General features: G+C 46.3%; 2 protein-coding genes and 1 long non-coding RNA gene across 4 annotated transcripts; 1 reads left to right on the top strand and 2 right to left on the bottom strand.

Annotated features, from left to right (window-relative positions):
- Positions 1 to 10,562: 10,562 nt before the first annotated feature.
- Positions 10,563 to 13,287, top strand: LOC136464092 (uncharacterized). Its single transcript, XM_066463049.1, has 6 exons — positions 10,563 to 10,961; positions 11,080 to 11,668; positions 11,797 to 11,916; positions 12,033 to 12,104; positions 12,226 to 12,291; positions 12,881 to 13,287. The coding sequence occupies exons 1-6, from the start codon at positions 10,591 to 10,593 to the stop codon at positions 13,193 to 13,195; spliced, it is 1,533 nt and encodes a 510-aa protein (XP_066319146.1). The 5' UTR covers positions 10,563 to 10,590; the 3' UTR covers positions 13,196 to 13,287.
- A 3,646-nt stretch (positions 13,288 to 16,933) lies between these two features.
- On the bottom strand, positions 16,934 to 17,767 carry LOC136464091 (uncharacterized). Its single transcript, XR_010761140.1, has 2 exons — positions 17,722 to 17,767; positions 16,934 to 17,578 (listed from the first exon to the last, which is right to left on the bottom strand). It is a non-coding gene; the product is annotated as an uncharacterized lncRNA (long non-coding RNA).
- Positions 17,768 to 17,918: 151 nt separating this feature from the next.
- LOC136464089 (uncharacterized) lies at positions 17,919 to 19,891 on the bottom strand. 2 transcript variants are annotated; one of them, XM_066463048.1, is made up of 2 exons: positions 18,659 to 19,891; positions 17,919 to 18,376 (listed from the first exon to the last, which is right to left on the bottom strand). In XM_066463048.1, exon 1 carries the CDS (start codon positions 19,791 to 19,793, stop codon positions 18,717 to 18,719), a length of 1,077 nt encoding a protein of 358 aa, XP_066319145.1. In that variant the 5' UTR covers positions 19,794 to 19,891; the 3' UTR covers positions 17,919 to 18,376; positions 18,659 to 18,716. The 2 variants fall into 2 exon arrangements, with proteins under 2 accessions (XP_066319145.1, XP_066319144.1); XM_066463047.1 differs by having other exon boundaries at positions 17,919 to 18,357.
- Between the last annotated feature and the right edge of the window lie 5,690 nt (positions 19,892 to 25,581).

Below are 25,581 nucleotides of genomic sequence, written 5' to 3'. Positions count from 1 at the left end.
GCCACCGCCGGTGCCTCATCCGGAAGCTAGGAGGTCGCCGAAGTTGACGGGAGGTGCTCAAGGGAAGGCCACGCGACGATCTGACTGCCGACGGGCGAGGCTGCGAACTCCTCAACCATCGGGTCCTCCGAGATGTCGTGATCCTGTGTGGCGCCCAGGTACAACGTGAGCGTCAACGGGTCGGGTTCAACCATGCCCGTCGCATTGGTCAGCCCACCGTGCCTTGCCTCAATTCCAACAGCGACCGAGGTGAAGTCCGATGCAGTTTGGACGGCCCCTGTCGACCGCCCGTGACTGTGCTGTCACTATGCTTTTGTGGTCCTAGGTAGGTTACTTGCATTTGCAATGGCTGGTGGAGTTGCAATTCTTTTTGCTGGCGATGAGTTCATATTTAATTCTGGATAAGGAATTTAACATCTATACTACAGGAACATATTTTCCTTTCGAGCGCTGTATTTTCTTAGGGGGTTGGATCTTAGGAACCAGGAGCTTTCTCAAATATACTTGGGGGTGCTTTATGCATCACCTCTAGATCTCTTTTTTTTTTAAGATTATATTAAGAGTACTTTCTTAGTTAGCCTAATCTTTTTACCATAAGATATTTGTCTTGATATACAAAATAAATTCTGTATTTGTATGCAAAAGTTGTTTCAGTAATTCATTCTTCGTCCTTTTTTGCTTAATGGCTTAATAAGATACTTTATAACTGACAGGTTGACAGGTTGTTACCTAAACCTGAATTGCCAAGCCCTGAAATGAGATCATGGAGACTTGAGAAATATCAAGGACCCATTCGAGTCACCTACTCACCTAAACATCAGGCTATATTTATTTTGCAGTTGATAGGACCGTCTTCTCATTTGCAAATCTATTACTTTCCTAACACGTTTTCTTCAATTTTGTATCACTCAATGAATCCTAAGGTTGCAATTTTGTGTGTAATCTTATCCTTATTGAGCCAACCTGGTATACTATAAACTAGTACTTTGTTCTTTTAGTTTAATATAAGATATAAATTTTGGTTCTAGTCCTTATTTAGTACCCAAATGTAGGTGGGCTATCTTCTTTTGTTATGATGGCCAATCTGGCCTTTTTATTAGACAAAGTGCTGATCACAAGTTTCTACAAACATTGCTCGTTTATTTAAGAAAGTTCTTCTGATCTAGTGATGTAATTTCCAATACATATTCATGGAAGATTTAGAGCAATAGATGTCTACTATGTTTCTGTATACTGTTTAATACTGCTATTGATCAATAGCACAACCGTCAGCATTACATACCACAACCAGCATTATATGCTTTATATATAGTTCTATAAGCTTTGCATTATTTTCTTTGCCGACTTAAATATATTTTCTATGGCGTCAACATGTTTCCTTGTTTAATGTTTACTCAACATTTGTACAAACTAGATTAGGTAGCAAACCTGTAGAAGAACAACACAACTTATGCAGAGTGAAATCTACGATAACAATGTCAACTATGCCAAATCTGAAATTCAAACATGGATTCTATAAAGAGAATATCAGGTTATGACTGAAGTAGATATCTGGTAATTCCCATGGTCTCCAAGAACACTGATGTTTGCTGTGCTATTATTTGTAACACCCTAGGTGTTACGAACTTAATAAAGACTTGATCATGTTCAGCATCATGCATAACCATTAAACATTAAGGCATACATGCATTTCATGTTTCAATTATAGCATGAATATGTTGCTTATGATGTGTTTCATGTGTTCCATGAAATGTTAGCAGTAATAGTGATTAAGGTTCTTTATAATTTTATAAACTAATAATTTGTTTAAACAATTAAAATTTTGTTAAAAATAAACTTTGTAGAATAAAGTGTGATTTATAATATAGAAACAAAAATTGATGATGTTTCTAAATTAAACATGTTCAAATTTGAGCTCCAAGTTTGAATTTAGTTTTGAAGTTCAGCACTTAACTAAGTTTGGTTAAGTCTTGGAATTCAACTTTGAATTCAATTTTGGAGAATTTATTAAATCAATTTTCACAAATAAAAGTTGGGCAACCTTTGTTTCATTGATTGGTATGAGGTTTGTACGTTGCAACTGTGCTATTGGTTGAATTGTTTGACAAGTAGTTAATCACCAATTAATTACCCAAAATAGCTAATTAACTATTTTTCAAATCCTAACTGAAGATTAGTGGTTCAGTTTCGAGGTACCCATGTTCTTCACCGTAGATCTCTCTAACCAGCTAGAATTAGAGGAGGATTCTTTAAGCAATATTGGAGAGGACATCAAGATGAACAACTTTCGTTTTTGGAGCTGATCCTACATGAATTTGGGAGAAATCGACAAAACAAGATCAGGCTTCAAGCTGCTACAGTAACCTCGGCGAGCTGCCTGCTGCTGCGTCACCGCCGTGCACGACTTGGCCGTGCCTTCGTGGCGTTTCCCACGTGGACGCCTGCATGTCGAGCTCACGAAGGTGCTGTCAAGGTCGCGACGTCGCCCTCGCCTATAAAAGCTAAGCGTCGGTCGCCGTTTCTTCTTTTCCTTCTTCCCGCCGCCGTCGTCGAGCCTTGCTTGCCGGTAAAATTGGTCGCTGTCGTTCCGTCTCCATCCAATTGCTCGCTCCCTCAGTTTTGCCTCACCCTTGCGTTTCTCCCTGACCTACTCGCGTTGAGCCTCGTGGCCAGAGTCGCCCGTGGCCGTCTTCTTCTCTGTCATCGTCCAGGGTGCTGCCACACGCACCTTCGTCGTAGCCAGGCCACTCCAGTGAGCCATTGGACCACCTGTTTGTTGCGCTAGCTTCGCCTTGATGCCTAGATCTTGGTATACTCGCTCGTTTTACCTCTACCACGCAGGACACGCCAGACGTCACCGTCATCCTCGGTTCACGCCGCCACGTCCGCCATCACCGACGGCAACACACCTCCGCTCCATCTTCGCCTCGCCTTAGCAGCCAAACAAGATTGGGTGAGCTCTTTTGTGCTGTAGGGAATGCTAGATAGGGCGAGATAGGGCTGTTACGGCCGGACTGCCGCTGCGCCGCCGTGCTAGGATCTGCCGTGCCGCCATGGCCGCCGGCGAGTCCTCTTCGTAACCCTAGCCTCCCGTTTAAGCCCCTAGATAGGTTCGCCTGGTCTTGGAGGTCACGTGGGTGCCCTTGCCGTCACCGGCGAGTTGCACGGCTGACCCGCCGGCCAGGCCACGGTCAAGGCCAGGGTGGGTCGGGTTTGACCCGGCCCCACGTGTCAGCAACAGTGGCTGGCGGGGCCTATGTGCAAAAGAATTTTTGGCCCTTTTATATTTTCTAAAAATGAATAAATGTGCTGAATCTTGTAAACTTCATAACTAAATAATTAGAGCTGATAAAATTATGAAAACTTTTATGTAGCCTCTTCATGGTGTTATCTACCTAGGAAAAATATTAAATTGATGAAAATCAGTAGTTGTATGCTTAAAAATTATCTCTTTTAATTATAAAATGGACCTTGTATAATTTTTGTAGACTAAAATAATGATCTTTTGATCATAAAACTTTTTGTGTATGCTTTACATGCTTAGACCTGACTTCACACAAAGTTTGGTACTGTCTGTTTTGATAATTTTTAGTTATTCACTTAATTTCCATGCTTTAATCAATTAATAAATAAATACCAAAATGCTTAGGATAAATCAGGAAATAGCTTGGGTATGTTTTGGAATTGATTGTAGACCTTGGGACACTTTCACCTATGTTGTTCCTTGAAAATTTAATTGTTTATTGGTTGCGTTCATAATCAACTTGGTGATAATAATAATTAAAAGTAATTTACCTCAATTACTTGCAATTGTACCGTGAAGGAAAATTGTACTCAAGTTAATATTGTTATGTTTTCACCAATGCATTGTCATGCATCATCTCAAGCATACCATTATTGAGCATGCATCATTATCTCTGTGTAGTGAACGAGAGCGTGGATTTCGTGGTTGATCAAATCCCCGAAGGAAGTTGCCAGTCGGTGGAAATCGGGTCGGATTTCTGTGGTCCTTCTGAGGAGATTGACTACCCGACTACCGCAGGCAAGCCCCGGAGCATACAACCCTTCCTTGTTGTTTACAAATGTTATTATAATTCGAGTCCTATAATATGTGCATTAAGTGATATAGGAATTGGTTGTATACCAATTGCTGCATGATTACCTTGAAGTTTCAGCTATCTTCCTTGTCACCACACTAGCATGTGTAGGTCGAAACCTCCGATGCTTAGTAATGCTTAGGCTCCGATAGAAGTCGAGCGATGGTTTCATCATTCGCGAGAAATAGATTTTATCTTTGTTCTTCTCGGCTCTGCTAACGGGTTGTGAAAATACCATGATAATGATGATGTTTAAATCGAGACCGGGCGGGTTAGCTTGCATTGAGAATGGAGTCTTGATGTAGTGCTCTGCCTGTGTCGATTAAGGACCGTTCCGATTGTAGACTTGTTGATCAAGATTGAAAGTACTTAACTGCATGCCCTCGGTAAGCCTGAGTACCTCGGCTATTCCATCATGCGAAAGGACAATCGTGCACTAGGAGTGGAGAGATGGCGAGAGTAGTGTGTACCCACCCTACTGGAATAGGGTAGGACGGTGGAGTACTGTGCTCTCGGGTGGCGCGAACCCGTTCATGTTTTGGAGGATCCGAGGGAATGGTTGATATATGTAGGTCCAGGACCTGCATATGTCGTGTTGGTTAAGGTTTACTCCAGCTGGATGTACATCGATTCGAATCGCCGTCTCTCCCGGATAGTGAGAAACTTGATCACTGCTTTGCATCGTAGTTAATCAATGGAACATGGTGATTTATGGTTAGGAAATGAGATGAAAAGAGATGAGATGCTTAATTAGTGATTGGTTTAGATCAGGTGCAAACTGGATACCGATAATGACTTAATACGAAGCTAAAACATTGAAAGTAAGGATCCACTCGTAATAAGTTTTTCTGCAAAAGTTATCCTTGCTTCAGACTTTCCCTTAAACCTTCATACCCTTGGAGTCTTTTCTTTTAGTCGGGTAAGTCTTGTTGAGTACCCTCATGTACTTAGGGTTTGTTAAACCCCTGTTGCAGGTTCTGGCTTGTGCTGCTAATCAAGGTCATGTCTGTGGGCTCGACATGATTTGGATGTCTCTTCTACCCCATGTGCTTCTTCTAATTTGCTTCCGCTGTCCTATTCACCTTTTGGATTTAAAGTTAAGTTTTACTTAAACATGTTTTGTAAACTAATGTTATAAGTCTTCCGCAACTCTGTTGTATGAAATTTTTGTATCAATGGTGTAATGTTGTGGTAACTCCATTATTGATCCTATATGAGTTGTAAAATGTGGATGGTTCGGGGTTTCCGAGGACACCCGATAGACTACCGGATTATCTGACTTTTGTGTACAGCAGTCGGAGGTCTTTAGAACAACGACGGGTACACATGGGTCAGCATAATTTGGGTGGTTCTGCCACATTATTCTTTCTTGTAATATTTTTCTCACTGGAGCATCATCCCAGTGGTTCTATTTTGCTGCTGCATCATTGATTATAGAATTAAAGGTCTTAGCGTTATTTTCCCTACCCATACTAAATGTTCCTATAGCTTGAATAAAATACTATATTTGCTATGTAGCTGGTAATAAAACTGCTTCTCCCAGTTGATTGGATTAATGTTTCCAGTATCATCTAATTCTTGTTCAGCTTTAACTTTTAAACATTTCTGGAACCATTCTTAGGAAATGCTGATTATAGCGTTCGCCTAATTAACATACTTTCAATTTGAAGAAGGTGCAAGAAGCTGGGCTGTAGCATTCTGCTATCTCCAGGTAACTTTTTTGTTTTCTCTTGACAGCTGCTTAAACCAGCTGCCAATGGGATTGATCCTTATAAAGCATTCTAGGCATATAGCTAGATTGTGTTGACAAAATTGAGCTGGCAATTCCATTGTATTATGCATTGCTATTTTGTCCTATAGTACAATTTCACCTTCGAGGGATAATTGGTGATGAAGCTGAAGCCACTATCTTCTGTTTGATTTTATATTCAGACCACATTGTAAGGCAAGATCCACCCTATGACATTTCAAGAGACAGGACTGGCATTTTGACTATCATCTTCCCATGCAGAGTTATCGATGCCTTTGACTTAGTTACCCCATATCACGACAGAAAAGGCTCAAGAAGAGTCCAAGACTAACCTACAACTACAACCATATCATAGCCTGTCACATAAATGAACACAGACCAGCAATTCTCATTGGTGCATGTTATTTTCACCTATCATTGTCCCCGTCCACCAACCTGTTCGGGTCACTAGTGGGCAACCTTCACGCATGACATCTTTCAAATTGAGCGTGAGCAAGCTGTCTGTCCTTCCCCTTCGAGCTTCTATTTTTATATTATTCTAGTGGTTGACACATTTCAGTGAGAGTCAACTTGGAGTAAACAAAGGAACTCCTTTACCCGCCTGCCATCCAGACCACCGTACACAGAGCATACTCCTAATGCGCTTTCCCTCTTCTATTTAGAATATATGATGCGCGTGCTTAATGCTGCCTATCCCTGTTTTGTCTCTCTAACTTTCCTAAAGGTTGGGTCCTCATGTAGTCATTCATGCGCATATAATATTACCACTTGAGAAGCTTTATTAGCAGGCGTGATGGACCTGAAGTAGTTGTTAATGGTCTTAACCATATTGTAAATGTGGATAGAGTAGGGAGGGTGATTCTTCCTGCCTCTTGTCAAAATTCAAGTTGAAAACCTTTCTGGCCCACTTAGGTTGACATCTCACCCACAATCACCATTTGATGCTGTTAACTTTGAGCCTTGGAAGGAAAATTCTCATGACCATGCTTTTCTCAGAAAACTACCCAGAGTGCGGAATGGGTCCCCTGCACCATGAATGGAGACACCTTAGAGGTATTGTAAACACAATGTGGTCCTATGTTTATCCCCTGCTAAACGAGCAGGTTGAAAAGTTTTGCTATTGTCCCTCTCACAACATTCCTTTAGGTGGAGGAGAAAGCCAAATACAGGTAGCTGACCCCAGAGGACAATTAGATTACTGAGTATTATTGGCGCACGCCTCCCCGTCCTCTGTTTCAATTGTTAAAAGTGCCAATATATATGGGTTAGATCAGGGCGGTGATCAGTGATGAGTTTTGTAAGGATTTTATACCCGAAGTGGATGTTGCCTTAATTTTGGTGGGAAGCCACCACTCTTGCAACTCTAAAATTCTTGAAATAAAGTACTGTATCGTTTCTGCATTTTAACATATGAGAGTGGTCATTCTGCCATTTGAGCGCGGACCAAATGTTCTGATACTGACAAGTGTCATGAGCAATTCTGGTTCCTACTGAAGTTCCTTTGCTAAATAAATAAATTCCTGGCCTGTCCTCAATTTTTTTTTTCGAGAATCTAGTGGGGGTCTCTGCACTGTGACCAGAAGGTCTCGGGTTCGAGTCGCGGTCTCCTCGCATTGCACAGGCGAGGGTAAGGCTTGCCACTGACACCCTTCCCCAGACCCCGCACAGAGCGGGAGCTCTCTGCACTGGGTACGCCCAATCTAGTGGGGGTCCAGGAAATCATTGATCTGAAGAAAGGCTATCTGAAGCATGCTGCTTTCGATGGGACACATTTTGAGCTTGTAGTCCACTATATTCCCTTTTACGTGGCCACGTGCCAGAGTCCAACCGGTGGTGAAATATACCAGTGGTCAGTTTGTGTTTCAATTTGAGTATCATTATTCGGTAATAGTCGCACTAGCCGACTGCTCAGTCTTAGATGAAAAAGTATGTACAGCCTCAGCATTATGTTATCAGATTTCAGTCTCAAGTAACAGTCCTGTGCGTCCAAAAAAAAGGTCTCAAGTAACAGTTTTATTTGAAACCTGAATATGATATCACTACATTAGCAGGCCTCCCTTGCTGTAGAAGAAAGCTCTGCAGTTTCTTTTCAGTGGAAATATGCAGAGTGCTACTTTAGTAATAAGGTCACATGTTTCATTTTTACGTTGCCCGTGTATTACTCAATGATAGAGTTAGGCACCACACCATCTGCTTGCTAATCAATTTTCGCATCTGATCGAATGCTCCTACGTTCCTGCTTTTTTTAATTAAAAAAAAAAGCTGATCCCGTACTGTTAGCACATGCTCTGTTATATTGAGTGTTAATGTGCGGTCATAATATATACAGTGTACTCAATTGATCATGTATTTAGGACCAAACCATTTGCTTCACAAGAGATGGGGTATCCTCGATTATGTATGTAAAGGCAACAAAATATTATGCTGTTTGCCTGTTCCCCTTTCCGCAGCTGACCCGCCGGTGATTTTCATCTGTGTTCAGATTGCAGGTCCATGCTTTCCTGGCATTGACACACCTTATGTGACGCAAAGGAGTCAGAGATCAAGTGATTGCAGCCGTGAAACCCTGCCCTCCTCGTCCACTGCCAGTGCCACCACCGTCGCTTACCAACCCTACAGCTACAGGCGAGCGAGCCCTTTCCGCTGCACTGCAAACTCTGCTCCAATGCTTGCCGATGCCGAGTTAAAAGGAGCAGGGCAAGGTGGCGCACGCAGTGCAGTGACAGCGTAAGGAACTATGCGTAAACGACAGAGGTTTTGTTTTCTGCGGGTCCATGATCGGAGATTTTGAAGCTTCTGAATGCTGACCCACTCAAGTAGCAGCAAGACTATAAAGCGTAGTGGCACTGATTACTGTTGTCTAGGAATATTCCCTCGCTCTCTAACGGTTCAAGCTGAGTTACGATGTCTGTTGCTTCGTTTAGGCTCGGTTTTTTATGCGTACGTATGCATCTTAATCCATGTGTATTAAAGTGGATTAGAGTGAAATTAAATTAATTTTTATTTCATTTCACTTCAACATGTGTGGATTGAAGTGGATACACATGCATCCTAAAATTCATGTTTGGACATATCGAATGTTTGGACACATGCATGGAGTATTAAATATAGACTAATTACGAAACTAATTGCATAACTTGCGACTAATTTGCGAGACGAATCTTTTAAGCCTAATTAGTCAATGATTTAACAACTTGGTGCTACAGTAAATATGTACTAATGACAGATTAATTAGACTTAAAAAATTCATCTCAGAAATTAGCCTCCATCTATGTAATTGGTTTTGTAATTAATCTATATTTAATGCTCCTTATTAATATCTAAATATTCGATGTGATATAAATTTTAGGAACGACTAAAAACCAAACACCTCCAAAGATGCTAAGTTATGACTGCCATCTAACTGAAGAATGCAGACTTGCCTTATTCTGTTCTGTCCAACGCGAATTCTCCAACGCTGGCCATTTACGACCGTGCTGGGATCTTCATGAATGGAAGTCGATGTGCTCTTCCACTGCTTCTACAAAACCTTATATCCTTCTCGTGACATATCTGTAAAGTAATATGTTGCTCTCCCATCACGCGGCAGGGACAGGTGTCGAAAGAGCTCCCTGCTACTGTACTGTAGCTACGACAGGGGCAAACGTCGAAAGGTTCCCCTACCGTACTGTAGCCACAGCGAGGGCACACGCCAAAGTCAGCTCTGCTGTCACATCTAGTCTCTGTAGTAGCATGGTAGCCTGACAAGTCTGTGTACTAGGATTAGATGGGTATAGTTGTATATGTAACTTCTCACTGCAACTCTGTAAAGGGAGCGAGTTCAGTTTTATCATCTCCTCTGCAGAGCTCCGGTCAACGTTGGTGCTTGTGCTGTGTGCGCGCGCGCTCTGTTCTCTCTCTCTTCTTCTACCTCCAGCCATAGTGTATAATCAGCAACGACGATGAGCGATCGTCTCACCCGTACCGAAGATGTCAGGACCAACAATATCTAACAAATAAAGGTTCCCGAAGGACAAAACATGTTGAAAGCAAGGACGGAGAGAGTTCAGAAGCTTAGTCTTTCTAGCTTTTTTAGCTCTTAAGCTCTTTTAATTTGTTGTTTTATGTTTCTCAGCTGTGAGGCTTTGAGCCTAAAAAGCTTGTGTAATTTTTGGCTAGGTATATATAACCTAGAGGCCAGATTTTTATATTTATCTAAAAAATCAAGAAAAAAAAGACTACATCTAAGAATGAAGAAATATACTTGTGATGAGACTAACGTCAGAACTACTCGGGGGCGAATAACCCGCTCCGAGCCAGTGAAATGCAACTATAAGCTTCGATGACGTGCTCTGCGTGCCGCTTCAAAGTAGGCCATGGCGACCTGGCCTCACCTCTACTAATAGTAATGGGTCGAGATTTCAAAAGAAAATCTTGATTATTAGAAGCCACAGAAGCATCATATCACTAGCTATACTATCCTCTTAGTAAAAAACATTGTACCTTTATTTGTTTCGATAAAGCATGGTTACATATTCCACCTTTTCATCATGTTAAATACGTATTTGATTTGAAAACTGAAAAGGGCCCCAAAATTCTGAATGATGTCTTGCCGCATGCTCGCATCACGGTGACGGCAGCATATCATCCTAAAAAACCCACCGGAAAATATTCCATGGACGCCCTACAAATAGGCCCCCACACGGATCAGCTTTGGTCCACGGCCCCATCGCATGCACACCCTTCGACCCGTAGACACATGCGATGCACCTGCAGGCAGGCGGCGCCGTGCACCTCCACCTCCTCCAGTATTTCATGCCCCAGCACCAACCGCAGGAATCGGCCACCGACCTAGAGGCGCAGGAGTCGGCCGTGTACAGGCGCAGCTCATCGTCCACTTCGCCGCCGCCGGCTACCATGTGGGAGTATCACCAGGCGGCGCATGCGGCGGCCTTGCAGACGACCTCGTCGCCCGCGTCTTCTTTCCCTTCCTGGAGCCCCTACGCCGGGACTACGGCGGCGCTCCTCGGCGCCAGCTCGGCCTTCGCCACCGACGCCGGCTCGTCGCCACCCGGCATGCGCCTTCCACCAGCTGGGGAGCACGGCGGCCATGCATGGAGCCAGCACGGCGAACAGTGAGTACATACGCATGCATGACCTTATAGCAACGACGATCTAGCTATCGCATGTTTCTTTTTGCTGTGAAAATCATGTAGGTTAACATAACACACGACGGTTTATATATGCTTTCAGAAGCAACATCACATGCTACAAGGAGAACTTCCTCGATCTGCTCGCGTCGAAGAACGTGACGCAGGAGATGTTCGAGGACGTTCCCGCCGGTCACTACGCGGCCGCGCAGGCGCTGTCAGGAAGATTCGGGGCAGGCTCTGATGTTGCACCGGTCAAGTACGAGGTCAGCGCCGGCTCGCCGCTGTTCTTCGGGAGTTCTACTGGTATGCACCAGGGGATGGACATGGTGGGTTGCACGCCACGGTACACCTACGCCGCCGACCACCATCAGATGAAGGAAGGCGGCAGCAACCAGCAGCAAGAACTTGATGCGGCCCCGGCCATGGCTTCCTTTCTTCAGCAACTGAGTTCAAATGCTAGTGTTGGCATGCATGCTAGCTTGGACTATTCAGGCACAGGAGGACTTGACAAGATTTGCCAGGAGAGTCGAGCATTGGAAACTAGCCCTTTTGGCATGAGGAGCTTGCCGGATCTCAGTTCTTTCGGTGGCTACAGCAGATCAACCGCAGAATCGACATCGTCAGCACAACCATACCTGAGATCCAGCAATCTCGCTGAAAGCAGTAAACAAGAGCCGGATATTGTGTCGGTAAGACACGAACATTCATGTCATTCATACTACTAGTGCCAATGAATTTGTTGATGCATATGGCAGTTGTTCGTCAACCATGTGTGTTTAATAAACTTGTAAAATGTATTTCGATGTGTTCCTTTCAGGCAAGGAGCAGCAGCAGTGGCAGTGGAGTGGCGAGTGATCGAAAGAAGCGGGCGTCCGAGGAAAGGACGAGCACCGTGAAGAAGTCTAAGCAAGAGGGCTCTAAACCATCTCCTCCCAAGGTAACAACGAAGATGAAAAATGAGATGCCAAAGTTATCCGTGGAATTGGTTCTGGTAAATCATTTCCACTTCAATTCGCATGTCAAGAAATAATGTTTTCTTTAAAAAAAATGCAGCAACAACTGCCTAAAGTGAAGATAGGAGAGAAGATAACAGCATTGCAACAGATCGTTTCACCATTTGGGAAGGTACACTAGCATATGGTTAATAATTTGTTTAATAAATTGCTTTACACAGGCAGAGCGAGAAATATAGCTGCCAAAAATGCCCAGTTAAACCATTTCTTATGAATGGCACCTTGTTTTTCAGACTGATACAGCATCAGTGCTGTTTGAAACGATCAAGTACATCAAGTTTCTGCATGAACAAGTACAGGTAAACAAGTACATTCCCCCCAAATCCCCTGCATTGCGTGCCTCTGCTCATTTTGACCTAACTATAAAAGCGTCCACAGAAAGTAAAATATCCCTATGCTCATCCTGGCATTAGTAGTAAAAAGAGAGTGTACTACAGTTAGGCAATATACGTACACTCACACAGATCGAGCCACGCATCTTCAGAGATACAATGAATCATTTCAGCGACCGGTGTATAGCTGGTTCCACATATGATATTGACCTACACCCTGTTCGCTTGATCGTATCAATCATACTTATTAGTCATGATATAGTGTTTTTTTCTCACAATAAAACATCATCAGCTGACTTATAAGCCACGGAAACGATCAAGTTGGACCCCTTTTCATAAGTGGACTTCCTAGTCATGGCCCCGAAGAACATAGAATGTTCTCGTCTCGTCGTGTCCCACACCACACAGCACCACCAAGACATGAGAAAAGGACAGCGCCTGCTTGCATAGTTGCCTGTCGCAATCGCAAGGCGGCCTCCTGCTTTTTCTTTCTCATTCAGTTGGGGCTAACGCACGCATGCATCTGACGGCCTCCTGCTTTTCTTTCTCCGTGCAGTTACTCAGCGAGCCGTACACGAATTCGAGCAGGAGCAAGGTACAGATCGAGGTTCCAGATGCCTCCGTCGTTATCCGAGAGGATTGCAGAATCATTCTCACTCACACCAGCTGTTGCCGCTTGTATCTGGGTAACCACCTTCCATGCGGAGATCATGTTGCTGCAGCAGAGACGAGCAAGGGAGATGAGGCAGAGCACGACCTGAGGGACAGAGGGCTCTGCTTGGTCCCTGTCTCGTGGACCCCTGAAGTCTACCGGGACGGCACTGCCATGGACTACTGGACGCCAGCGTACATGGGCCGCCTGTACCGATGAAGAGATCTCGTCTGACTAGTTGCTGAAATGTTCCTTACTGTCAGTGTCAGTGGCTCTGCCTCTGCCTCCAAGTTGAAGTTGCATAGGACGGCAGCGCAGTTGATCTTCTTAATTATGTTGCTTGTGATCCTAGCTAGTAGTTTGTAGTACTGGTTTGCCTGGTTTAATTTGCAGTGTCGTGTTTGTTGATTTGTACTACTAATGGGTACTGAAGGAATTATCTGAACAAATCCACCTTAGCCTCTCATCTTTGTAACGAGATGCTGCACCACAGCACAAGAATTAGTCCCAAGTTTGTTTGCCTGTTTAATGAACTGATTATTATAGAACTTACATGATGTCGGACATCTAGGCAGTTGTGCATGAATCTAGCTTCGTCCCTCGTACATGCAGTGCACAGAGTTTACGTGGGCGGCGTAGCTTCGTCTGTGACCATGACCATACCTTTACTGTTAATTACTATCGTCCTGTTCGTTTGGCTTATAAGCTGTACTTTTTCAACCAACGAATAATATTTTTCGTTCACAACAAATCAACCAACAGTGCTTTCACCCATGCCTTATCAGCGAAGCGAATAGGACGTTAAAAAGGACATCATACATGGGCGCATTCCATGTCTGGCGAATTGGGGATGGCAATGCGAGAAAGCAGAAAGGTAGGAACGACGCAGCCTGAAGCCTGCGGGCACTGTTATGTGGCTACAGAACTAGCCCAACGGGTTCGGTGCCTCCTGGGCTACATAACACTATTCCATGTATTCTGCAGCCTGAACAACCTAGGCCTGAAGTCCTAAATAATACATGCAGCTTGTTTGTTTGTTGGTTTCAGCCAGAACTTATCAGGTAGCTAATAGTATTTTTCTCTTACAACAAACCAGTATTAGTCGGGGTTATCAACTCTGAAACCAACCAGCGAACAGGCTCATGTAATACAACTTCTTGATGACTCGGAGGACCAGTCTTGAAGCTAGAAACCTGGAAGTTAGATATACTGGTGGTGATCGATAGTTAGCTTCTGGAGGAGAGCTTTTAATTTGGCTCTGTTCCCTTGTGCGGTAGTCTTTCTTTTATTAGCGAGGTCTTGAGTGTTACCTGAACTTGGATGGTATGTCATCCTCAATTCTCACTTGCTCATTGACAATTTAAATCCGAGGTGTCTATAATGATGAAAACGGTCGGAAACGGTAAAAAAAAAACTCCTAAATTGTTTTCTACTTTTACATTTGAAATACGAAAACGAAAGCGAAAACGGTAAAACCGGACACGAAAACGAACGCGAACTTACGAATTATCGAGAATTTCGAAAACGAACCAATTCGAGCGGATTTATGTCGAACACGGTCGATATATACGAAAACTCAATACGGAATACCGACTCGTAGACCAAGTGCATGACTAAGTGCATACATGATCAAGTTCAAGTGCATATAATAATTAACAAGTGCATATTATAGAAACATTAACTCGAACTGAGTCAGAATAATTTTATTAATCTTTTAGAATAGATGTAGTATTTTATTTTAAAGATTTATTCAGATTTTTCTTTTGAGTAACAAAGATTTATTCGGCTGAAGCAAAAACTATCAAATGATTGACTTTGCAAGTGGGGGTTAAACCGATGAGCTTGATGGGCTACGGCCCAGGTGGTTTTTCGTGTAGATGCTGCTGGTTTTCCTGACATTTAGCCCCATCTCGTGAGGTGAAGAGAGATGAGGCTGGGCACCGTCTATAATATAGGGCAGCTGGCCACCAGTAGAAAGAACGCAGCTGCGTGGTGAACAACCTGTAATTGGGCTGTATGACCTGTGCAGTTGGCCAAATTCGGTTTAAACCGAATTTTCAATTCGGAATATTTCAAGTTAAAAGTAGAAAAATAGAAAACGGTCGAAAAATGTCTAAACTGTTTTCTACTTTTACATTTGAAATACGAAACATCTGAAATGCGAAAACGAAAACGGTATAGTCGGACAAGAAAATACGGATTCGATCGGATTAAATATAGAAAACGATGCGGTTCGGTTCAGGATATTTCCGTTCCGTTTTCATCCTTAGGTGTCTAGCAAAAATATTCTATATTCAAAACGATATAATCCAAACCATCAGCCAATTGGAGAGATGGTTTCAAGACGGGAGTACTTAACGATATTGAACTTTTTAGTTTAGATCTTTTAAGGCCCTGTTTAGATTCAAAAATTTTACCCTAAAGTGTCACATCAAATCTTGCGGCACATGCATGGAGTACTAAATATAGACGGAAAACAAAATTAATTGTACAGTTGGATGAGAAATCGCGTGACGAAACTTTCGAACCTAATTAATCCATAATTAGACACTAATTGTTAAATACAAATGAAAGTGCTAAAGAGGCAAAAAATTTGCCAACTACACGCGCCCTAAGTCTGACTAGTAGTACTAACAATTTCGGCTAAAATATAGGGCAGGCCTGTGGCTATATAGACCCTCGAAAAAAACAGAGCTAGTTGTTGATAAGCATGCTGTGACCAGTGACCATGCATGCCACCGCCCGAACGCCGACTGTTGTAGCACAAACCTGAGTCATTATAGACAGTGACGGCCTCTAGATTTTGACTTTTGAGCCTAGGTATTCAAAATGTGAATGGGTGTTAAAAAATATTTTGTGACAGCATTAACCTAATATTTGACATGTATAATGCTACCTCCGTCCTGAAAGAATGCAATTATAGGTTGCGTGACACGAAAAGTGATTCACATGTAACCAAGTTTTTAGTGAATAATATTCACAGTTATATCTTTAAATTAATTTATTATGAAAATATATTTCGTAATTAATCTGATGGTATTTATTTAGTACCATAAACATGGATAATTTTGTATCTATAATTGGTCAAACTTAAGGTACTAAAACGTGACACTGTGCTAGAATTGTATTCTTTTAGGCACGGAGGGAGTACCACATAGTTGTAATTATAGAATATATAATTGAGCATCATTCATATATTCATAGCATTTGAGTACAACTTAAGACTATTTATTTAATATGAAGAAATACCAATAGCCACATCTGAAATATGTAGATTTGAGGTTATTTGTCATCTTTATTTTGGATGACGGCACGAGGCATGGATTAGTAGGGAACAGTTTAGGCCCTGTTTGCCACAGCTCTAGCTTTTGTTTTTTTAGAAAACAACTTTGTGAGTAATTTTTTAGGTGAAGCTGAGTTGTGTTTGGCAAAACAGTTTCATCAATGGCTTCATGCATGAATGAGAGAAAAAAAATGAGGGAGAGAGAGCTAGGATAAACTATTTTTTTCAGCTTCACCCGAACTTATGTCTTTGTGAGAGAAGTGAAGCTGTTTTTGGAAATAAGTGTTTGGCAAAAAAAAACAGTTGTTATGAGCTATGCAAACATGCCCTTAATAGCTATGGTGACTTTGTTTCTGCTTTTTTAAGAAACAATAGCTATGGTAGCTAGGTCACTATATTGGCCCTGTCCGGCTGACCTTAAAAGTCGGCTTGTTCGGCTTCTTTTTTTTAGTCGAAATCGTGTTTTTTTTCTCACAACAATTCAGCCGGAACGGTGTTTTTCAGCCAAATTCAGCCAAGCGAGCCATTAGCCACTATTAAAGTGCAACAGCTGAGATCTATTTGTTGAGTATGGGGTCTTAACTATGTTTTGGTTGCTGAAGGCTATTTTCCTTGCACACAACATTCTTTTTTATATATTTTAATTGAAAGACAGAGGAAAAAACAACTGAGAATGAATGAAACGTAGACCCGTTTACAACACATCCATAGAACAGTTTTTTCCCTTAAGCTTCGCGAACAGCTCTGAGCTAAAACTGTTTTGACAAAACAGCGTCTTGACGTAAAAAAAAAGAATAAAATTCCTAATGTCATTCTCCTTTTTTTTCCTCCTCTCCCTTCATCCTTATCCGCTTGGGTTTTCTTCTTTTCCCTTCCTCCGATCTGCCCGAGCGCCCGCGAGGCCGCGACGGACCGCTGCCTCGAAGCCGTGCTCCCGCCCCGACGGTCCCGTGGCCCCCGGTCGGTGGCCGTGCCCGCCCTGACGGTCGTGCCCTGACCCTGACGGCTGACCCCGACCCCGACGCTCGTTCTTGCCGACATACTGTGCGCACGATGCCTTGCGCCCGCTCTCCACGTTGCCCACCAGTCGTCTCCGCCGCTGCGAGCCTACGGCGAAATCGGGAAAAGTACCATACTCGCCACGAGTGGCAATGCGTCGGCCAGGCGTTCGCCACGCTGACTACCGTCAAGCTGCACTCCCCACGAACAGTGTGAGCCGTTGATGCCGAATTGTACGCTGGAGATGGAGGGTAAGTTACGTCGTGACTTCCAATTCCAAGAGCAAAGTTGGAGATTTTCCAAGAGCAAAGTTCCCGAATCTGTGAATTTCAAGAGCTAAGTTGCAGATTATCCTAGAGCAAAGTTACTGAATCTGCGTCTGAAAGATACTTCAGCGGCAGTGGTGAAAGGTGCAATTATATATTGGACTCCCAGTCCCCTTAGTCCCCACCATAGAACACACCTGTGCCCCCAAGGGCCAAGACCATATATATGTCTTTGGCTTGGCATATGTTCACCTGTGCTTTGGAATGGCCCCAAAACTCCAGTGTAGCCATCACCTTCCTTCACCCTGTTCGCTTGATCGTTTATGTGGCTTATAAGTCGGCTGATGCTGTTTTATTGTGAGAGAAAAACATTATATCATAGCTGATAAGATCAAGCGAACAGGGTTTGCTACTATCTGGTTGATTTTCTTCTTTAATTAAAAAGAAAAAAAAAGCACAAAACGCTTTGCTTAAGACATCTGCAAAATCAAAGTAAAACCATCCTCATTTTATACAACACAACTCGATAACTTCAACATCTCCAGCTGTTGGTATCATCGTTGAGTCAGACCCTCAGTTATATAACCGGTCATGCTTCTCTTCAGTTTCTCGAGGAAATGATGAAAAGAATTGGATAATTGGTCGCACACAATCAACCAGCCAACCAGTATCATTCTATTCCCTGCCGCCCATGCATCATCTCCCTGTCATCCATTCATCCTTTCCTTTATCCGATCCATGTCCATCTCCTAACCCCGGAGTACTGGCACATCCTTTTCAGAGAATTTTCCTCCCCGGAGTGCCCTGTCATTGCCGGGTACCAAACCGCAAAGCTTCACCAAAATCACAATACTGGATACAATCAAATTTCTCAACTTAAATATTGAAATGAAAAGAACATGCAATCATTTATTAAACTTGAACATTAACAGAGGATACCGAATTTGATGGAAATTTTCCAACAAATATGACTCGCATATATTGGGACTGCGTGATTGATCAATAGAACTTTAACCAATCTATGTAATCGACAGAATTAAGAATTTACAGGAGTGAACTTATATATTGAAGGGGATTGTTGCTGGTTCGAACTTCAAATAACTATAGCAACTGCAAGGATACCTAATAAATTACCTAGAGCCATATATCAACACTGATTGAACAATAATGATGATCTCCAAGCTCTGCAGACTCAGACCTGATCCAAGCTCGGTACGATCCACGATGGCTTCTCGCCACGCTTCGCCATCTCCCGGCCATTGAGCAGGCACACAAGTTTCTTGGAGATACGGCTCTCCAGGCTAAATGCCGACACGCTGTAGTTCACCGTGGTGGGACACCTGTTGTCCACGTCCTTGCTGCTCACTGAATAGATTGTGTTGCTCTCAAGATTGCCGAACCCCGCCGTTGGCACCGCGAACCCGTGGAGGGAATCCACGAACAGCGCACGGTCGCCGATGCCTGTGATCTCCTGCCAGGCCGGATTGACGCCGCGGTGGTTGACGTGGAAGGCCTTCGAGAAGTCGACGTCGTCGCCGAAGAGGCACATCCACTTGGACTTGACGAGGAGGAAGAGCTCGTCGCCGGCGACCGCGACGCGCGCCTCGGTGGGGAGCTCGACGGCGGGGGCCGGGATCACGGCGGCGACGGCAAGGGTGACCGCGTCGACGATGGTGGTGCGGCAGACGTCCTCCTCGAAGACGAAGAACTGGCCGCCGGCGTAGTTGATGCTGCTGGCGTTGCAATCGGCCAGCGCGGGGATCGGGGCCCAGGAGGCGGCTGTCGTCGGATCGGCGGCGCAGAATAGGAGGCCCTCGCCGCAGGACGCCATGACGCCGTGCGGAGACCAGTCCCAGGCCAGGTCGTCGGTCTCCTTGAAGAAGGCCGGGAGCGGCGGGAGCGGGCGGGTCGCGCCGGTGAAGGGGTGGACGAGGGAAGCAGCCAGATCTGTCGGGTCATAGGCGAGGGTCCACCCATGCGGGGACGCGTAGAGGCGGCGGCGGCGGTGGTGCGTCTCCGCGGCGGGGCGGGGCAGGCGGATGTTCGGGTAGATTCGGTCCTCCCGGGGGCAGAAGAAGAGCCGGGACGGGGACGACGGGAGGAGAAGCCACGGCGGCTGCGGCGGCGGGGCGGCCGCGGCGTCCCGCGCCGCCGATCGCCAGGACGAGCAGACGGAGCGGAACCGAGCGATGTCGGCGAGCTCCGTGATCCCACCGGCGATGTCGGTGAGGAGCTCGGACGGGAGGTCGGACCAGCCCATGACGGCCATGGCGATCGCAATCCGCGGAACGATCGGCAATCGCAATCTGAAAGGGGGCGTTTTTTTTTCCAGGCTGCGGCGTTTGTGCGACGGAAGGACCCATTCGTTTCCCCCATTTTTATGGGCGATTTGGGAATTTCCAATGGCAGACGTGGCACGCGCTGCGCCGTCGGCGAGGGAGAGGTCTCTCGTGGCCGTGGAGACTGCAGAGCGGTGCCGTGCGCGGTGCGCTCTCTTTTTGGTTCGGTGCCCCGTTCCCTCCCTTGCCGCACGCGGCACGCGCCGTGCCCGTGCGGGCACCTAGGAGGCAAGGACTCATCCCAGGCGTACGTGGGCGCGCCATCTATAAATGTTCACGTAGTCCGAGGCACGACGGTACAGCATGAAGCACGTATTTTTAGTTCGACACGAGCACGGCACGGCCCGGTGACATGCAGGCCTGGGCTGGCCTGGCTCGAGGCAGCAGGCCGTGTCTGGGCCCGCTGCTCAGGCCCATGGGCTGACACGGCCCGCCCGACAGCGGCTCGGCCACCCTCTCTCCCTCGGCCCCTCCTCACTCCGCTCCTCCCCTCCCTCTCGGCCTCCCGCGGCCCCAGCGCGCTGCGCGGCCCAGCCGCAGCGTCTGTCCGTCTGCGTCCCCGCCTCCCCCCTCACCTCATCGTATATAAACTCACGCTGCAGTCGCGAGCGAAAACCCTAGCTCATTTCACTCGCTTGCCTGTCGCCTCGCCTCGCTGGTCGCTGCTCTTGCCTCGTAGTCTCGCTCTCGGCTTCATCCTCCCCGACTTCGGTGAGGTGACCTCGACGCTCCGCCTGCCGCCGGCGAGCAGCTCCCTACTCCTCCTACCTGATTCCCTCCCTGATCCCTCTCTGTCTCTCCCTTCTCCCTATCCCTATCTCCCCTCTAGATCTCAGTGACTATGTGAGTTCATGTCCCGTCTGCCCCTCCTCCGCCGCTCGTCGTCCTTCTAATCAGTGTGTCATCTTCTCTGGATGGCCCTCGTCTTCTCCGGCACCGGGCTCCGGTTGTGCAGGTACATCCCTAACCCTAACCCTAACCCCGCCTGCCGCCGGCGTGCAGCTTCCTACTACTAAGTCCTACCTGATCCCCTCCCTGCTCCCTCTCCGTCTCTTCCTTCTCCCTATCCCTATCCCCCTCTAGATCTGGGTGATTATGTGAGTTCGTGTCCCCATGTGCCCCTACTCCGCCGCTCGTCGTTCTTCTAACCTTACTGTCGTCTTCTCTGGGTGGCCCTCGTCTTCTCTGGCACCGGGCTCTGGTTGCGCAGGTACATCCCTGACCCTAACCCTAACCCTCCTCTTCTTCCATTGATAAATGGTTTGCGATATATTCTGATGTACTGTTTTCCTCCTCCATGTCTTTACGCGGGTCGGTAGCCGATGCGTCGTCCTCTAGCTATGGCATAGAGCGACCAAGGCTGCCCTACGCACTGTTGAGGAACGGTGCTGGAGAGCCCTCCGCGATCGAGGACGCCATGGCTGGCGTTGATGATGAGATCGTTTGGCCGCTCACCGGCAACGACGATCTCATCGCGGCAGGCCTAGCACCTGAGGACGACGACGACACCCAAGAGGACGCTACTGCCTTGTTCGGTCTAGACGGCGGCGGTGGTAAAGGGGCGACGGCGACGGGACCCCGGTCTGCTCCAACAGCTCAACTCCATCTGTTGCTGGTACTGGTACCCTCTTCTGGAACTATTGTTGATAAGCGTAAATATGTTGTGTGGGCTGATTTTGATGAGATCTATGAGACTATGAATGGTATGAAAATCTGCACTAAAGCTACCTGTAAAATGTGTAAGCATACTTTGTCTGCTAGATCTAATGCTAGCACTGGACACTTAAAGAGGCACAAGAAATCTTGTAGGTAGAAAACTGATCAAGCTGCTAGGGTTTAGTCTTAGCTTGCTTACAATGCTGATGGTTCTATGCATAACTAGAACTATAAACCTGATGTTGCTAGATCAGAATTATGTTGCTTGATTGCTAGGCTTGATTTGTCGTTAGGTATTGGTGAGACAGAGGCCTAGGAGGATTACATTGTCCGTGCTCATAACCCTAGGTTTGTTAAAGTATCTAGACAGAGCACCACTAGAGATCTGAGTAAACTGTTTACTGAACGTCGTAATATTCTTAAGAATTCGGTGTTGTCTGCTGCTTCCTCTGTTGCTCTGACATCAGACATATGGTCTGGTAATGCTAGAGATATTATGTCTGTTTCTATTTTTACTGTCTCTTTGAAATCTTATTTAGCTTGACAGGAAGGATAATCGAAGAGCGGCGGCGACCACTGCCTGTTGCCTGAAATAATGGAGATGCTGGCCTGCATAAAGGATTGGGAGTTGGGAGGAGAGCAGATTACAACATATTGTGACAACCAAGAACTGGAGGACTCCTTCAAGAATCTGTACCTCGATGATGATACAGATGGGGCTGCTGGTACTGCTGGTGCTGGTTCATCTAGGGCCGGTTCATCTAGGGCTGGTACAACTAGGACTAGAGCTGCTGATAGTTAATCACTTAATCTGTTATCTCCAATTCTTCATTTTGTATCTATCAACTGTGACTGACAAGTGTGACTTGAGACCTTTGAACAATGATGGAAGAGTTATTAACAACTGTGCTGCACCTCTTTTCCTTTCTAGGGTTTCTCACAAAGGTGAGTTTTACCTAAAAAGATTTTTAATGAGGCAACATTGTACAAAACAACTCATTTATTTTATCTCCTTTGCTGTCTTTTGTTTGTTGGCTTGGATTTAGTCATTTGGAGTTTGCTAAGTTCTTGACTATGTGTGATAAGTTTGTGGCTGAGAAGAATTTGTGATCAGTTTGACAGTTTGTGAATCTATGATCAGTTTTATGGTTTATGACTTAGAAGTTCTTGACTTGTGAGTTGAGATTTGAAATTTGAATGAATGAATCTGTGCTAACTGTTGGATGAGAAGAATTTTGAGGTGACTTACGATCACCGGGCCTTGGGCTATCCCGGCCCACAGTTCTGGTCGTGCTTCCCGAGCCAGCACGGCACGAATCTCGGCCCGTAGGGCCGTGCTTGGGCCGAAAGCCAGGCACGACGCCCGAAGGGGTACGGCATGGGAGGCACGACGTGCGGTTGCCGGCACGACCACCTGCGGGCCAATGCTTGCCCCGGGCCCATGCTAGGCCGGGCCGGGAGGGCCCGTTGGCCAACTATAGCGCCATCCGACCGGAGCAGAGGTTTTATTTGACTCGCCCGATTGGGTGCCTGCAGGCCCGTGGCTTCGTGACTCGCGTTGAAGCGTGAAGCGTCTACGCTTGCCACGCAACACAGGGCACCAAATGGCTTCGAGTCGCACATGCCCCGCAGCAGAAGTGCAGAACGGCGCAGAACCCAACAGGCTAACAAACTTTCAGTAGCGAAGGCCCATCCAACACTTTCAGCAGCGAAGGCCCATCCAACAGAGACTAAGAAAGGAAGAAAACAAAAGAAAAAGAAAAGTATGGTGGGCCTGGCCACGAAAATTGGCATGCACGTGATTAGTACAGTACATGACAAAATTAATTTCTAGGGTTTACTCCTTTTCCATCAAACTAACGGAAGTGTCAAGAAATTAAACGAAATTCGTTTTGGTGCCAAATAGGCAAGTTCAATAGAAAAAAAGCCAAGAAACTAAGCACAACTTTTTTTTAACCTAGAAACTAATTTTCTCTTAGTACTTTAGTAGGCAAATAGGGTTTCCTGAAATGCAAATGTACATGTCCGTGCTTATTAAAAATCTACTAGCTCATTAACCCGCCCTCCATAATATAATCTAATTTAGTAAGGTCTAAAATATTATGTACAAGTTTCGCAAATAAATCTATTATATAGAACTAATATTATCTGATTATATTTACCCTCTCTATATTCATTTCTTAACACAATAGCATATATTTACTCTGTGCTATTCTTGACTGAAGTTGTCGGTGTTTTGGACCGGGGGATCCTCAACCTACTAGTGAATTTATGCTGCGTGTTCCCAATCCCAGATGATGATGCAAAGAGACACAAGGCTTATACTGGTTCAAGCAATTGGTGCCCTACGTCCAGTCTAAGAGATTGATCTTGTATTCATTGCACCAAAGTGCTTGTAGTAAGGGGTTACAAGCACGGGAGAGAGGGAGCTAGTCCCAGGTCTCGGCGGAAAGTGACGTGGGCTGCTTGAGACGTTGCTCTCAGGCGGCAGGAAAATGTGCGTGTTACAGGGGTGTTTGTTCTTCGTGAGTGCCTCCCTCCCCTCGAAATGGCCCAAGTCCTTTCCTTTTATAGTTGAAGGGAGGACAGGGGTAGTACATGTGCTAATATACGGCGTCGTGCGAACGGAGGCGGCGTGTCCGAGCCCTGTAGCCTGTTCCTGTGGCGACGTAGTCGTCGGAGTGGGCCGTCCTTGAAGCGCTTGGGGCGATGTGCTGGTCACATTCACTCCTGTGCGTCATGGGAGCTCCAGGGCTACCTCGAAGCGGGCGGCGGCGGTCAGCGTACGGGTCGCTGCGGATTGACTGCGTGCGAGGCCGAGGCTCGGTTGGTGCCGAGGCCGAACCGTGGCGGGGGTCTCGGCAGATGTGAATCTCGAGATGGCCGAGGCCCTATCGTAGGGTGCCGAGGCTCGGAGGGAGCGGTCGTTCTGGTACGCTGGTTCGGAGGCGATGATGACCCGGGCCAGGCTTCCCATGCCGCGTTGTCTTCAGGGCGGGGATCACGGGGCACAGTGCAGTGCGGGCACTAATCGTGGGCACAGCGCCAGCATACAGTGGCCGGTAATCCCCGCCATGCCCTGTCTCAGCCGGTATGGCACTGATGCGACTTCTTGTCCCGTCGGCCACTCCGCGGTGTCGAGCCACCGTCCGGCTGAGATTGCGGAAGTGGTTGACGCATTAATAGGACGTGACCTGCTGTCGGAAGACCGGTTGAGGCGGGTGGGGTGATAGGTTATGACAAGCCAGCCTCAAGCGATACGGAGAATAGCTGTCTCATTCGAGGCTGTACGCACGGGGCCTCGGGCGAGATGGAGATTGGGCTCCTTACCGAGGCCTCTTGCGAGAGGCCTCACATGAGGCGGAGATTTTGTTAGGGCACCGAGACCTCCCATGCGAGGCCTTAGGCGAGGCAGAGAGGGTGGGCTCGGACAGGGCCGGTGACGAACCCATGGCTTACCTTCTAGCTTCGTTGTTGATGGGATTTAAGTGACTCTTTTAATGTACGCTCGGGGTACCCCGTTCTATGGTACCCGACAGTAGCCCCCGAGCCTTGGGGGGAGTGCATGCACTCTCCCTAAGAGTTTGTCGAGACTTGGCTTGCAGCCGCTCCTGTAGGGATTGTGTTTTGCTTCTTGAGGTTTCGGTGGGTGCACGCGAGCGCACCCACTGGGTGTAGCCCCCAAGGCCCTAGAGGAGTGGAGTCACTCCTCTAGGGGCTTTTTCATGTTTTGAGTGAGGAGTTTTTATCGTATTTGCCGAGCCCACCAGTGCGAGTTCAGGTCACGGGGTTTCGGTAAGGTCGCAGGGAGAGCCCCCGAGCCTCTGCACGAAGCAAGAGGGCGGTCAGGGGTGCCCTGATTTTTATGCGGCCCTCATGCTTCCTTTTCGCTCGGAAGGAGGGGTGGAATGTGCCAGGCTACCCTTGGTGGGCACGAGCGGTGGTGGCACTTACGGTGACTGTTATCGGGTAGTCCGAGTGGAGGCCCGTGCCCCATTTGCTAGGGGATTGGCTAGTGGTCTAAAGACACTCCAAGGGTCCAGAGAGGGTTTTCTAGTAGAT

The sequence above is a fragment of the Miscanthus floridulus genome, chromosome 7, assembly GCF_019320115.1.
Source record: "Miscanthus floridulus cultivar M001 chromosome 7, ASM1932011v1, whole genome shotgun sequence".
In the NCBI taxonomy this organism is placed as follows: Eukaryota; Viridiplantae; Streptophyta; class Magnoliopsida; order Poales; family Poaceae; genus Miscanthus; species Miscanthus floridulus.
This window is presented reverse-complemented; position numbering and strand designations above follow the sequence as displayed.

Coding starts and splice junctions, on each gene's coding strand:
- LOC136464089 (XM_066463048.1), bottom strand. CDS start 19,793: ATGGCCGTCATGGGCTGGTCCGACCTCCCGTCCGAGCTCCTCACCGAC.
- LOC136464092 (XM_066463049.1), top strand. CDS start 10,591: ATGCACCTGCAGGCAGGCGGCGCCGTGCACCTCCACCTCCTCCAGTAT. Junction 11,669..11,796: donor AAGAGCCGGATATTGTGTCG/GTAAGACACGAA, acceptor TGTTCCTTTCAG/GCAAGGAGCAGCAGCAGTGG. Junction 12,292..12,880: donor TTCTGCATGAACAAGTACAG/GTAAACAAGTAC, acceptor TTCTCCGTGCAG/TTACTCAGCGAGCCGTACAC.